The sequence below is a fragment of the Squalius cephalus genome (genome assembly GCF_949319135.1).
Source record: "Squalius cephalus genome assembly, chromosome: 6".
NCBI lineage: Eukaryota > Metazoa > Chordata > Actinopteri > Cypriniformes > Leuciscidae > Squalius > Squalius cephalus.
In genome coordinates, this window is record NC_137127.1 from 8,653,906 (window position 1) to 8,669,381 (window position 15,476).

The 15,476-nt window shown below is 38.6% G+C and overlaps 1 protein-coding gene and 1 long non-coding RNA gene across 3 annotated transcripts in view; both read right to left on the minus strand.

The window, feature by feature from the left end:
• The window catches only part of LOC307160130 (breast cancer anti-estrogen resistance protein 1-like), an 86,513-nt gene extending 76,687 nt beyond the window's left edge, over nt 1–9,826 (minus strand). The window contains exon 1 of one of the 2 annotated variants that reach the window (XM_079873999.1): nt 9,385–9,826. In XM_079873999.1, the coding sequence (XP_079730125.1) occupies nt 9,385–9,396 (12 nt within the window). In that variant the 5' untranslated portion in view covers nt 9,397–9,826. The remainder of the gene's footprint in view (nt 1–9,384) is intronic. The other variant, XM_079873997.1, reaches the window with a different exon arrangement.
• Nucleotides 9,827–11,324: 1,498 nt separating this feature from the next.
• LOC307160134 lies at nt 11,325–13,667 on the minus strand. Its single transcript, XR_013821506.1, has 3 exons — nt 13,585–13,667; nt 12,822–12,853; nt 11,325–11,401 (listed from the first exon to the last, which is right to left on the minus strand). It is a non-coding gene; the product is annotated as an uncharacterized lncRNA (long non-coding RNA).
• Nucleotides 13,668–15,476: the final 1,809 nt, after the last annotated feature.

Genomic DNA, 15,476 nt, shown 5'->3' on the forward strand with positions numbered 1-15,476 from the left:
TGCATATGCATTTGTAGGAGTTTCCTTTCAGGTGCGAAATTTATGGGAGTACTGGTGTTTGCACCATTATTTACAGCCCAAAAAAGCATGCCTTAAACCAGATGCTAACTAGTATTGCGTTGGACATTATGGAAATGATCTGACTGCGTCTGTGTTCTTTAATTTGCGCGTTGTCAGTAGATCACGTGCAGAACTTTCCAATCCCAAACAGCGCTGTTTTGGAATTGCGCTCTCGAGTTAATTTGCCCTGTTTAGTAAATCTGCCCCTTACTGTATCTTAGAACTGTAGACTACCTTTTGGACCCAAACCAGTCTCACATCAGCACACATAAGCAACTCTAATAAAGATGCATTAGATGTTCTGCATTAGAAGTTTGTAAGAAACTTTGAGAGAAGAACTAGACTGTGAGAATATGAATGTCCAGCAGGTATATCTATAAGAGCAGGCTGTGTTTCATTAATGTTAACTGATGAGTTTGCAGTGGTTGTCTGGAAGCGTTCCGGAGATCATGCTGGGATTCTTATACAGCACTCTGAGTACAGGAAGTACAGCATTCCTATAGCACATAAACTGTGTAATAGCTACTCCCTCCTGAGACTAACACAATAACACACACACACACACAAGGACCTTATAAAGGAAGAAAAACAGCAGCACATACAAACCGATTGTATGTACAAAATCAAGAAATGGATACCTATAGAAGCCGCTTTCCATCAGAGAGAAAAAAATAAAGCAGATAATTGTGAGATAAAAATGAAAAAACGAATTTTGAGATGAAAGCATGAAAACGAAAAAGCAACTACGATAAATAGTCACAATTGCAGGAATTAAAGTTTCAAATTATGAGAAGCAAATAGCAACTGCGAGATATTAAGTGACATTGCGAAACAGTCACATTTTGAGAAATAAAGTAGCAATTAAACAAAATAAGATAAATGGTCACAATTACGAGAATTAAGCCCTAAACTGAGATACAAATAGCAACTACAAGGAATGAAGTCACACAAAATAAAGTCACATTTTGGAGATATAAAGTCACAATTACGAGAGAAAAAAAACATTGCGAGATCTAATCTGACAAAATCTGATAAATTGAGAATTGCAAAATTTTGTTTAAAATACAGATACTCCCACGATTCTGAATAGACAACTAAACAAAATAACATGTAATTTACTAGAGGTTCTAACAAAATGTTAATTGCAGCAGTCTATTTAAAAAATACTCATAAAGATGACTCACTCATAAAGACTTTCCTTGTTTCATTACTGGATGAATCAGCATATTTGAACTGGATGAATCTTTTGAATGAATGATTCAATGACAACTTAAGTTCTTAAACAGTTACTTGTCGCCACCTACTGGTTAAACGATATCACTGATACAATCTTTATTTGAAGTGTCAAGTTATTTTCAAAAGGTGATTGCTACCATAGACTTAATATATGAACTATAAACTTTTATCCCAGTACTTTTGTGATAATTTGAATCATTGTAACAACAGAATTAATGATGATGTGTCTTATGGTTGAAAAGACTTAAACATGACAACTGCTCTCTTTGGGTCAATAAAGCAGCGCCAACGCAGATTTGATTTGTTTGCTGTAATCATATTTGTCAAAAGTATAATAGGCAGCCGAATTGCTGTCATTTAGGAATTAGATCGCGTAAGTGTTTGAATCGAGATTGCGATCTTTTAACGATTAAACGTGCAGCTCTACTGACAACTGAGTGATATAAAGATGCAATGAAGGTGAAATTGTATAAGATTGCAGATACTATTTCTTTACTCTGAGGCAGAAATGAGTTTCCATAGATGCCAGATTGTTGACCATAAAAGTGGAAACATACATTGTCTTTCAAGTCAAAGAGGAAGTGAATATTACAAATGTTATGTGTTTGGCACAGTATGTGAGCTATAATGGGACTGTGATTAAGGAACAAATGATAATCTCCAAACAGTGGCACAAAAGCAAGATCCCAGCTGTCACCAGCCATGCTACGAAACCAAGATCTGCAAATTCCTACGAGAGATCGAAAGCCAATCTTCAAAATCAATTTTCTTTCACATCAAGCTTCTTTGTTGCCCACAAATGACTTTTTTTTTAACGTAAAGCTGCAGTAATAACGTGCAACTTCCCTTTGTTATCCTTCTGCAACCATGGCTCACTGTCATCGGCATTAAAAAGGCAACAAGCAGCTTAAAGGTCGCCCATCTAGCGGAAAAATGGGAGATGCAACATTAGGTTAGCACCATGCTGCTGCTGATGCAACTTAAATCCGCCGCACTGCATTGATGAAAGAGAGGGACAATGGTCTGCAGAAAGGTCACATTATAGCAGCTGTGTGAAATAGAGTCACACACTTCAAAACTGTCTCTCGTTTCGCCTCGCTCTCTCCCATCACCTCCTCTCTCTCACCTTTCGGTCTCGTGCTCCAGCTCCCCAAATCCCCAATCACACCTCACAAGTTCCCATCATCGAAAAGGTCAACAGGAGCAAGAACACATCCGCGGCGACTTCCAATGAGACGCTTCCTCAAGGAAGACCATGCAAAGGTGATGGTGGAGGTCAAGCCGAATCAAAGAGGGCACCCCTAATCTATTCCAGCGCCAGAGTGAAATAAATTACATTAATTATGCATTATGCTAGCTGTTTATCCAAGGGACCCTGATTATAATAGCTTCAAGAGTGTTAGCATACACTATACGTTGCATGCCACTAAATGACCCCGAATTATCCCAGAGGTCGGATATAGAAACCTGGAATGTAGTTAATACGTTGTTAAGTTGATTAATCTGCCTGATCCATCAATTATGAAATTGAGTTGCTGCATTCCAAAGCATACATCCTGTGCACTGTTGCTCTAATTTAGGGAATGCAACATATAGTGCGGCAGTAACCTTCATATGGATTAGCGGGACTTCAACTAAAGATTACAGCCTCTTCATGCTGCTGCAGTGTGGCTTAGGCAGATCAAATAAGAGGCAATCACTCGCATGTCAACGCCACACACTCACTCAAGCACGCTCATTAGCATTGAGAGTTCCCATGTGCATCTACAATATGATATTTCACATACACACACACACTTGGTTGAGAGTATGTGATTGAGGTGCTCTACACTCACAAGTCCTTAATGAGGTTTCAGATAGGGAGGTTCATTAAAACGCGGATGCTGATGATGTCATACTCATGCCCTTTGGAGAGGTTCAGGACAGGACCAGTGTTGTTATTGTTAACTAAAACAAAAACTATTAATAGTAAATACTGTTATGGTATATAAATAATAACACTAAAAAATATCATTGGACATGTCCAATTTTTACTGAACCTGACTGGGTTTAGCTAAACTGGACTGGGCTGTATTTAGCTGAGTACAACTGGACTTTTCTTAGCTAAACTGGGACCAAACAAGATGGGCACACTAAACTGGACCTGACTGGCTTAGGACTGGACTGGACTGGTCTGGGCTTATCTGAGTTGAATTGACTGAGTTTAGCTAAACTGGATTGAGTTGGATTTAGCTTAGATAAACTGGACTGGATTTAGCTGGACTGGACTGCTGGACTGGACTAGTCTAAGCAGATGTTTCTGTCAGGTTCACTTGTAGCTAGAGTTCCCTCCCCCATCCCATCAAGCACATACAGACTAATCTCAGACAGCCCGGTGTGATTGATGATGCTCCATTAATATGACCACCTCGCACATCAGCCAGCAGATTTACGACGGTGGCGACGGGACGATTTGGCACAGGCAGTGGCAAAAACACAGATGCATGCACACAACTACGCTCGTTCGCTCTTTCTATCCCCCTTTCACTTTCACAGCTGCACTATAATGAGGATCCACATCAGGATCCAGTGTCCATCAAGCTGCAAAACAAATACGCACAACACCATCTCTCTCTTTGTCTACAAACACACTCAACACAAAACATGAACACGAGGCATGCAAATTTTATACATACACACCCAACATAATCTCCATCCACAGACGCACATACACACACACATATTCTCCCCTCCTCCCCCTTCTAATGCTGACGGAAGAGATTTACAGGGCAGTGGAACAAAAGAGCGGGTTACACCGAGTTCAAATCATCATATGGTGAAAAAGCCCTGTGTTTCATTAGCGACTCAGCACAGCCAAGCCACGTAGACACACATGCACAAGACTTAAACAGCAGCAAACAGAACTCTAGAGAGGGTTCTGTCCATCTGATGCACTGAAAACAAGATGTTACACTTTAAACACCCCTGGGGTCAAGAGGGGGAAGTTGTGACTTGTTTAGAGGAGACATGTTTACTGTGACTCTTTTAGGTCCCGTGAGGACCGGCATGTGTCCTCCCAACCGGCTGAGAGCGGTCGTCTGCGGGACAGACAACGCCAGGGTGAGTAAAACGACACCGGCTTTTGAAATCATAAGGGGCCTACTTGGATTTCACACTGAGTATGTCCCCCGCTGCAGTAAATATAACAGCAAAAGAGCTCTGCAACACAAAAGCAAGCAAGCATACACACGCACACACTGTTAAAAGAAAGGAAACTCAAATGAAATACAAATAGAAGCCATATAAACCTTTAGAGTGACAAAAGATGAAGGACTTGGGAAACAGATGAAGAAAAAAAAGGATGAAAAGCATTTGATGAGGATGAAGAGCTATTCAGACAAACTAGTCAGAGAGTATATTTTTGGAGAGATCTGTTTGTTAGCCAGTCTGCAGACTTGCACATTATCAGTGAAACCACAAATACCACACGCTGCATTATTATCTTGCACTATATCAGAAAGAGACACACTTTACTCTGTAATATGAATATATAGAAGCAAATGTATAGCAAATAGTATGGAGAATTGCAATTCGAATTTAAATGCAAGGAAGTAGAATGAAAATCAATTAAAATTATTTAAAATAAATAAATACATTCCTGTCATTTTTAACTAGGAAAGCAAAGGTTTACAGGCCTTACAGATAGAAAGAATGATAGAACAATAGATAGAACGGTAGAAAGAACAATAGAAACATACAACGAACAATAGATATATAGAATGAACATGAAATAGACAGAAACAGAAAAATAAAGGTTATTAAAGTATTTTGCAGCGATGCCATATAAGAACCATTTTGGGTTCCCATAAAAAAACGTTCAATTAACAGTTCTTAAAAGAACCATTTTACAAATCTAAAGAACCTTTTCCCACTATAAAGCACCTTTTGTGGAATGGGAAGGTTCAGTGGATGCTAAAGGTTCTTCATGGAACCAGAGATGCCTATAAAGAACCTTTACTTTTAAGCGTAAAGGATGGATGGATGGATGGATTGATTAGATAGATGGATGGTGATCGATAAAGATCAGTGAATGTGAGCGGTGGCCGTGCACCGTAATTCTATTTTTATTTTTTACAAACAACTGTCCATACTACAGATAACATACTGCTGAAAACGTACACAGCATAAATAAACAAATCATGTATAACAATGTAATTTTCCCATCATTTGTATTCTTAAACAAAAATGTGTGCAACGTACCAAGACATAAACGAGAATGGGAATATTCACACTCTACACATATACTGCATACTGATGAGTATGGTATTTAAATCAGATGAATATGAAGAGCTGTTTGTCAAAAGACTCCTGAGGTGACATAAACGTTAATATTTACATTCATATTCATCATGTGTTCACCTGCAGCTGCTTCTGGCATTCATATTTTTCTCTTGCGCTGACATCAATAAACTAATGAGCGTGTCAGCTGGCTTCTGGATTAATATGCATCCGGTATAAGAGTGTGTGTGTGTACTTGAGAAAAAATGTCTGTCCTTAATCACTGAAAACGGATAAAGATGCCTGCCGGGAGTGGCAAAACAGGGGCCGCTGATGTGTGACTGTGTGTAGGCAAGAATGTCTATGAGATGAGACACTTACTATGCAAAGACAAGCATGAATAGTGTGATTTCAGAGGAATTCTAGATGTATTCACAATCGCTTGTCGCAATTCGCCTTTGGAGTCGTGCTTGTCCTTGCATGGCATGTGTAGCATTATACGCTGTTTACTATGAGTTACGCTGCCAACGAAACTCATATGTGGAAGGCTGGTGGCCTCTAGTTGCCAGGGCAACACATACAAATAGCAAAAGGTCTTTATTGGGTGATTGAAATGCGACAGCTCACCTAAGCCAACATTATTAATATGTATGTGGAGTATCATCTATGACAAGCACCAAATGTCAGGCGTCTGAGAGTGATCTAGCAAGCTCGTTCCCTGCTGGCGTCGCATTTAACCTCTCGCGGCAGAACTCTGAGGGACGGCAGGGGGGAATAAGCACGGGATTGCAGTCGTAGTGTGCGCACTCTGGGAGCCGTCCAGGGGACGGGATAAAGATCTAAAGCCGAGGCAAATGGCGTTAACAGCCAAACATTAATACCCATCAATATGTATGAAGCTGAGCATGTGTAGAACTCGAACTTATGAATTTATGTGTTAAAGGATGCATGTATGCATCTATACACGCTTGCAGAATTCATATGCATGGAGATGTGTCTGGACACATGTTGGGATAGGGTCAGTGGCACAGCGTCTTCACAATTTTAACTAAAAAATTATTTTCGGTAACTGAAATAAAATATGGTAACACTTTATTTTAAGGTGATGTAGTTACTACATGTACTTACTATAGTAATAACAGGAAATTGTGCATTTACAAGTAACTAACTCCCAAACCCTAACCATAACTCTATTGTAAGTACAGTACTTAGTACTTATTTGATTAAGTACAATGTAACCACGTCGCCTTAAAATAAAGGGTTACACTTTATTTTAAGGTGTCATTGTTACAGTGTAATTATATATTTAAGTACTGAGTAATAATAAGTAACTAGGCCTACATTAGGGTAGGATTAGGGTTTGGTTGAGGGTTAGTTGCATGTAATTTTGCATAATTTACTGTTATTACTATGGTAAGTACATGTGCCATAAAGTTTTACCAAATAAAGTGTAACCTAAAATATAAATATAAGATGAAAAACTTAAACTTGAAAAATTAACTTAAGCAACTAACTGAAAATAAATAATTTAAGGTGAAGTAATAAGGTTACTAAAACTAAACCTTAAACAATAAAGATATATAAAAATTCAAAATATCAATAAAACTATAATAGTAATAATAATACTAATTCATAATAATTATTTCAGCTAATTAGGCTTTCTGAATGATAGATAAGACAGTAATAATAGGGCTGGGTAAAATATTAAGTCATGCTTTACCTGTGTTTGCTGTCTGAATTAAAAAGTGTGTGTACTGCAAAATAATGGCAAGCAAACAAAAAGGTTTTTCTATTAAGATGTTGAGTCATAATTGATCATTTTATATTAATTTTGCATAATTTTACAATAACAGTTTTACACAAGAAATGCAATTTAAGGTTTACTCAACTATACACAGATCAGGATTTTGGCTGCGTTAAATATTATGTTAAATATATAGAAAATGAACTGCATAGTTTGAGTACGTATTAACATTTTCATAATATACCTAGTTAGAAAGTTCTCATTACTTTATGTTAAAAAAGGGCCATTATTAACTGGAATATGCCCAAATAAATCAGGATAGAATCGTAATCTGAAACAAATCGAGAATAACGGAAAGTCCATATTGATAACCAGCTCTGATAAATAAACCAATTCAGGTTTCCATCTACTGATGAAATAGGCTGCGAACACTACATTAATGTGCTTTAAGCCATTACACTCGTTTGTTTTTCACTCCTCTGTCACATCTGTTGGTCTCAGGTAAACGCAATCACACCGGTTGCGTGGAAAACGAGCCACAAGACTAGCAAAGCATACTCTCGTCTTTGTGGTAGAACAGCTGCTGCGATCAAGCTCCATCACCCCGGGGCAAAAACAGCAATCTGGCTTCTGTTTGTTGAAAATGGCATGGGACATCTGTACTCATGCGATGCTGAATCTGAACAAACACAATTCTTTCTAACTGCCACTGAGCGTTGTCTTAAAGAGTTAAACTGAGCAAGAGACTTCATCACTCGGATGCAAAGACCAGAAGTGATTTTATTATTTATTCATAACATCATCAAGATGCCAGTTCCCCTAAAAACAGCAGAGGGGAAATATATAGGTAAGCTGCCAAGACATGCAAATTATCCTCATTCCTCCCACAGGGATCGGCAATGATGTTTTGCAGGGCTGCGCATCCTCCACAGCTCTTTATTAGTAATCCACTGACTTCTTCCACTTAACTTCAGCCGTGAGGGCAAACATTAAATCTTGTGGCATAATGTCGAAATGAGATGCCAAAAGCAGCAGGGAGGCGGAACTAAGTCCTCACAGGTCGAGACTCGATGGAAGAAACAGGTCCACGGTGCAAAAACAGATCTTGCCTCAGGGTCAGCCATGTTTAATTGTGAATATGCACAATATTATTAATATTTATTTATCAATTCTTGTTCCACAGGTTAACACAATGCAAATTTCACAAATAAATCTCAACTGTGACAGGAACAGTCAATATGGAAAAGTCAAATCCATTTCTATAGGTGTTTTAAAAAAGGGCTGCAATGTTTTAAGAGATAATTACTTTCAAGGTGCATTTTGCTCCAGGGGGCTGATATACACTATCATGGTCAAATCTTAGAAAATGTCAAATTTGGGGGGGATTAAAGCTGCAACAGAGCTGAAAGGCCAAAGGACGAAGGTGGTTTCAAAACTGGTTCTTTACATAGGCCTTCAAGTAGCCTAACTCATAAAGAGGTGGAACACTTTTTAAGTTATCTGTTATTTAAAAAAAAAAAAGAAAGTAAAAAAAAAGGAAGAAAAAAATGCTTTTTGTCTGTTTGTTTGTTTAGGTAGACAATATGATAATCCTTATTCAAATACCAAAAAACGACAGCGTTTTTTTATTTTTTTGTTGTTATTACCTGAATAGAAATGTGAAGTATGTACAGTACTATGGAAACCTGTAATGGGGAAATTCTGCTTCCTATTTGTGCGCTTATTTTGTGCACAGCACACGGACTCCGAGGTTGTGGGTCAAAACCTTGCGCTGCCTACACCGCATTTTTGGGCATCATCGGAACGCGCCTACGACGCATAAAATGCTTTTAGGTAGACAACTCACTCAGGTTTTGACACACAGCTCGTGAGTGAACTACAAAAATTCAGTTCCACTGCCGTCCTAAACAGCTGCTTTGTAGCAAATAACCACAGTGTGCATCAGCACATCAATATACCAAGAGCAGGCTGCCTATTCAGACCAACATCTGTGCGTCCAATATAATACATTTAAGTTCCAATCAAGCAGTTCAGTAACTTTTGCACATAGCGGTTAATCAGATTGAAGGTTATATTGAAGAACTTACCGGTACAGACATCTTGAGCTCCTTCTTTCAACCCACTACGAGCTTGATGCTGATTTTAACGGATCAGTTTCTTCCCCTCTAACGGTTTTTCAGCAGAAAACATCAATTTGTGTTGTTAGGATTCTCTCGGAGTCCTTCTATTCCATGTTGTCTGTGGTAAGGGTGCAGTCCGAGTCTCGATGGGGTGAGAAGTTTATTGTGAATGTTTTAGATGTGTCTCCGCTCCACCTCGCACGAGCAGCGCTGCGCAGTTCACCCTCCTCTCCAGAGATCTGCTGCTGGGCTAGATAATAAAATGGTTTTTAAAAATAAAACGCTTCTCTTCTTCACTCGTTTTTTCCCCGTACAGTAAGGAATGACTCGCCTTTGGTTTGTCTGTATTGCGGTAGTGTACACTGACAGTTCATAGCACAGCTCGCGCTCTCCCTCGCTCTCTCCCTATGATGGAATCATCAAGTTCTGTTTAAAGGTACAGTGTCCGGTTACCTCGCCTTGGATAAACACATATTATGTGCTGTGAACAGTATAGCGTGTATTTACATTCGATGTATTTATGCCCGTTTCGTGGTATTGACCTGTTTATTGATATACTGTTTTACTTTCCCTTGTCTCACTGGAAAAACTACTTTTTGTGCCTTGCAAATAATACTTCGTGCATATACAAATGAATACATACAAGTATACATAAAAAAATCAGTTCAAATGTAAATCTTTAATCAAATTAGCTTCCCCTCCCTCTTGCAGCAACATCTCTTCTCTTCTCTGATGGCGTGTTTACTGGCCTGAGGGCTACAATGATCCAACGATCCAAACAATTCAAAATCAAGTCCCGCCCAACATTTTTTCTTGCTTGAGAAGCCGTTTCACTCAGCTATACATCACAATAGGGAAGAAAATATTATTTGAACTTGCATTTCATGCTGACTTTATTTATTAATGCCCAAAGTATCTCATGTGAGTGAGTCACAAGTTGTTCCTTGCATGTCATCAGAGAAGAAAAGAGATGTGGGAATTCATTACGAGGGCACATCAATTTAAAAATGAGCACAGATAAATCATTTATAATAAAAACAGCAATATTCCTCAAAAATTGTTCATTTTGATTTTCAGGTAACTCTAATTTGCATGGAAGGCTGTACTACCATACCTTGTCGCTGCTCATACCAGATTTCGGCAATTCTAGATAAATGAAAAAGATTGTGATGACACTTGTGAAATTCACTTGGATGGAAATGTAGCTTTTGACAATGAATGCTTTGTCACTCAAATCACAGAGAACATCCCTTTATTGTTGAACAAAAATGCGGTAACTATCCTTGGAAAATGTATAAAATGTTCTGAAAGCCCTATTCACACCATCAGCGACAGATTCATCCTGCCATATCTGCAGAAATGAGAATGACTGCAGACAACAAAAATATAGTGAAAGTATATCTTTAGACCTATAAAAAGTAGCAATTACCCATTAACATGATGAAACCACTTGCAAACATTCTAGCATTTGACTTTACAAGAAACACCATTAATAATGCAGATTGCAAAATATGCTGATATCAACAAAATGTCTGGCCTTTCAAATTAGCTGATGCTGGATGATGTTCTAGGGGTGGGGTTACTAACAAAGATTAAGCACGTCTTCAAAAAAGTTTCAGATTAAACACCAAGAAGCATCTCATCTACAATGAAATTCCCTTTAAGGAAGAAACTGTGTTATTTGGAAGACAGCAGATAGAAGTATGTGTTGTGGAGGACAATTAGTTTATAAGCAGTATCATTCCCAATGCTCTCACTGACAGCTATGCCATGAGCACTATGAATGGCTTTTAATTATACAGGGCAGCTGTGTGAAGGAAGTCAAAGGTCCTCTTCTTATCTTCAAATGTATATTAAATTGGTGTCATGCCCTCCCTTCATCTGCCAACATTAGCCAATGTTGAGAGGGATAAAGTACAGGAAAGGAGACCTTCAGAAGGAAATCTTTTTGTTGGGCTGCCAAACCAGTCCAAGGCTGAATTTGCTGCAAAGACAGAGAAAAAAAAAAAAAAAAAATCTCTCTCTCGTGGTCTGCAATTGGATATTAGCCATGAGCAGGTCCATACAGAGTCTGCATGGGCAGAACTTGCAGATTTGGAACGCCCCTCATTCATCAACTTATTCATCCACCACCCTCTGCTCGTTTATTAAATATTTTGTGTAATTTGATAATGTGGAAGTCTCTTTTTAACACATTTGACCCCTATTTAAATCCATTCGGCAAGATTCCACAAATCCCTGCATATTCCATCTTTGGAATTTAGCCATTACTGACAAATTGGAGAGTAAAAATAAATACAAGAATGTTTAAAGGACATCAAGTGCTTTCGCAAATGTGCCATAAAAAATAGCAGCACATCGTACTGACCTTAAAATCAAGCTTATAGTTCAGCAAGCAATGCACTGGAACTGTAAGGAGGAAAGCATTTTATAGTAGCTTACACAAAGGGAGTAAATACCCAGCAGTGTTTTAAAGCGCCTCTTAACTCTGGTGACCTAGAGGTAAGAGGCATTTGGAACATTTTAGCCAGCTGTTATTTTAGGTTCTCATCACAGTGATTGTTTATAATTGTCCTCTTAACAGCGCTGTCTATTTTTAAGGTTTCTGCCCCTGTTTGAAGTCATGCTCTTGGTGACAGACAGATACACATGCCTGGAGGTAAAGTTTGTGCTATATATACGGTACAGGAATTCTGAGTGGACACCTAAGGCCATGTAGCTCCATAAAGGTCTTTTTTATAGAACACTGCTAAGGGTCTAAACCTCTTTAACAGCATTGGATCTGTGGGTTCATTTGATTTGATCCATTTTGGCCTGCTTGCCTTACTCATATAGGCAGTGCATTCTATCTAAATAATGCTAATAAATAGTGTAAAATCACTCAAGAAGTGTACTCAAGAAGGTAGATAAGATGAAAGAGAGGTGAAATGCAAGTACTGAAATACAGAAAAGGAAAGAAGTCTTATGAAGTGAAATTCAAAGTTGATGATAATGGCAGAGACAATTGCGAAAGGAAAATCAGACTTGTGTCATCAAAATGTCTAAGTGCAATGCAAGATGAAAGCATTGGGGAAATGGTAAAAGTGAAAGAAAGAAAGGGATGAAGGCATTATTTAGGAGCTAACAGCAGTGTTCAGACCCAGGAGAGAGAGTAAAATCAGGAGAGGACAGGTGCGTTTGAATAAAGATGAGGACGACAGGCTCCTCTCCACTCCTGAATACCATACACTTACCATTGACTTTGAGTGGAAGGGGGAGGACATGAATAAAAATGAGCGTGGTTACCTCTCTAAACTCCCACTATGCCTAGAGTGTGTTTATTCACATGGAAAGAGTGATTTGACTTGCGTGCATGTTTAAAGGATTAGTTCATCCGAAAATGAAAATTCAGTCATCATACTCACCCTCAGGCTGGTCTAATCCAGGGGCTTTCAAGCTTCAAAAAGGACACAAAAGCATCATAAAAATATGAAATGTATTTTTATACATCTCATATGCTTACATTATAAGTCCTCTGAAGACTATACAAAAGCATTGTGTGAGGAACAGACTGAAATGTATGCCATTATTCATTGATAATGTTCCCCGGTAATGTGTAAATCACTGAGTCAGTGACTTGAACTTGGAATAGAATGAGAATCTGTCCAATTTGTGAACAAATCTTTCAGGTTTTGTGAACTGGATTCATTGAAAAGATCTGACTCAAACAATGATTTGCTCATGAATCATTGCTTTTCACATGGAGCGAATATCAGTTTCGTTAAAAAATTTAAATTTATGTTGCTTTCATGTCATGTTAAATGGGCAGGGTTCCTCAAAAGCAAAGTTTAGCTCCAACCCTGATCAAACACACCTGAGCAAGCTAATCACGGTCTTCAATATCACTAGAAAAATCACTGGAAGGTGAGTTTGATCAGGGGTTGAGCTAAACTCTGCAGAACAGTAACTCTCAAGGAACTCTCTATGTTATAGCCTTGGCAGCCCCTGTCCTCGTTCAGACTGACGGCAAAAGGTCTGGACTCCATAAGCTTTCATTGGCCGATGATGACCATTTAGCGTAAAGCAACCAGAGTTTGTTGTGTTCCACGGCATGTTTGGGGGCAGGAAAATTGATGTGTAAAACTCGTGGATGCATTTTAAAGAGTCTACGCTGAGGATTTTACATACTTTTGGAAATCCAGCGTTTAGTTGATCCTGATAAGGGCTCATTGTCACAGTTGTAAACACAACAGCTTGCTTCTTCCATAAGGGGGTTTGGCATCACGGCATCTTTGTTTCCAGGCGAACCGTTAAAGAACATGTCGAACACTTCTCCCGGTAATCCTGTAGAATACATCAGATGACGACTTCGAAACTCCCCAAGTGTTTCCAATTTTGTGTGCCATATGCATCAGACGTTCAGCCAACAGTCCGTGGGCGTCACGTCTGCTGAGACTAGGCTATATGTAGAATTCAGAAACCCTTATTAGCGACACCTGTGGCTGTTAAGTTAACTGCAGCCAGCAACTTATTGCACGTGCTCGCACTCGTGCAGCATAGCACATGTAAAGTACCAAAGAGAATGTCACTGAAAGTGATTCAATGCCCCAAAATACTCACGGTATATCTGAGACTATAGACCTATTTAGTGTTTGCAAACATTAATGTGAATGTTTGCAAACATTCAAACATTCTGCATATGTGAATATTAAGAAGACTTACTGTTTACATCAAATTCATGCTTTAATAGTAGACTAATCATTGCAGGTTTCATCAGTCCAGTCTGTGACCTGCGTTTAGCTTCAAAAGGTGTCTTCAGCGACAGAATTCTATAAAAATGAAGACCATATTTTTTGTATTCCCATTCCGATTTGGCACAACAAAACATTTTTCTCTTATTCTGTGATTTTGCTCCACTTTTCCTACACTTGTTACCACTATTTTTCTGCCACCACCATGCGCGCGCAGCTGAAAGTGACGCAACTGTGGCGTCTACTCCAAATTGGTCTATAGAATATATAAATCTGGCTATGTGATATGGTATATTTGAAACTATAGAATATATAAATCTGGCTATGTGAGACTATAGTTTGAATTAACCCATTTCCATTAAACATTAATAATACAGTACAGAATGGCTCTTTCGGCATTTTTGTGAACATTGTAAGCAATCATTTCATGTGTCATAAAACGGAAGAGAGGCTCTCAGGAGCGCAGTAAACATCACATCCTTTTAATTTTCCCGGCAAAAACATCCTTCAGATAAAAAATCAGTCTATACAGGCTTTCATAGACATAAGGTAGTGGAAAATCTAGTTTTTTTTTTTAGTTTTGTTACACATTGATAATAATAAAGCAATTAATACATGAATATTCTTACATATAGCACCTTTAAGAGTACAGAGATGCATGGAGTGTCTGCAGAGTACATGCACACTGTGATCTGATTGTTTCTGTATGCACATGAAGCTACACTTATTCATTTCTGTCTAGAATGAAGCAGTTTATTGGTGTGCAACACAAAGGCCACAGTGCCAGCTTCGAGAACATTGATTAAGTGAGGGAATTTTGGCAGTATCATTGAAATTCCCACCTGCAGAGTCTGATGTCTGCGCAGGACAACATCAGAGCACAGCACAGCGACTCATCTCCATTTGGGAAATAAGCAATGCAGCAGAGAGGCAGGGGACTGCTGTGGGGGTCAGCCATTATAGAAATCTGGATAGATGTGTGGAACATACTGAACATCCTTCTAAATGGTTGTCGAGCAGCAGGAAATGGCAGTAAACAAACTTTGTGCCCACACAGGCCTACGCACAGGGAGAGGGAAGATTGAATTATGTAAACAAGACCATTATCTTCAAGTGAAAGGATGAAGTGCCGCCCATCCTATCAAAAGACCCAACATAGTATTTAAAGGGGATTAAGAATTTACATTAAAAAAAAAAACAGTACAGCAAATTAGTCTGAAACATACATAACACATACTTACAAAAGCAATAATAATCTACTCTAATCATCGAACATCATTAGAGGGACACTACAATATTCCTCTCAATTTACACTGTTGAAATGTTTGG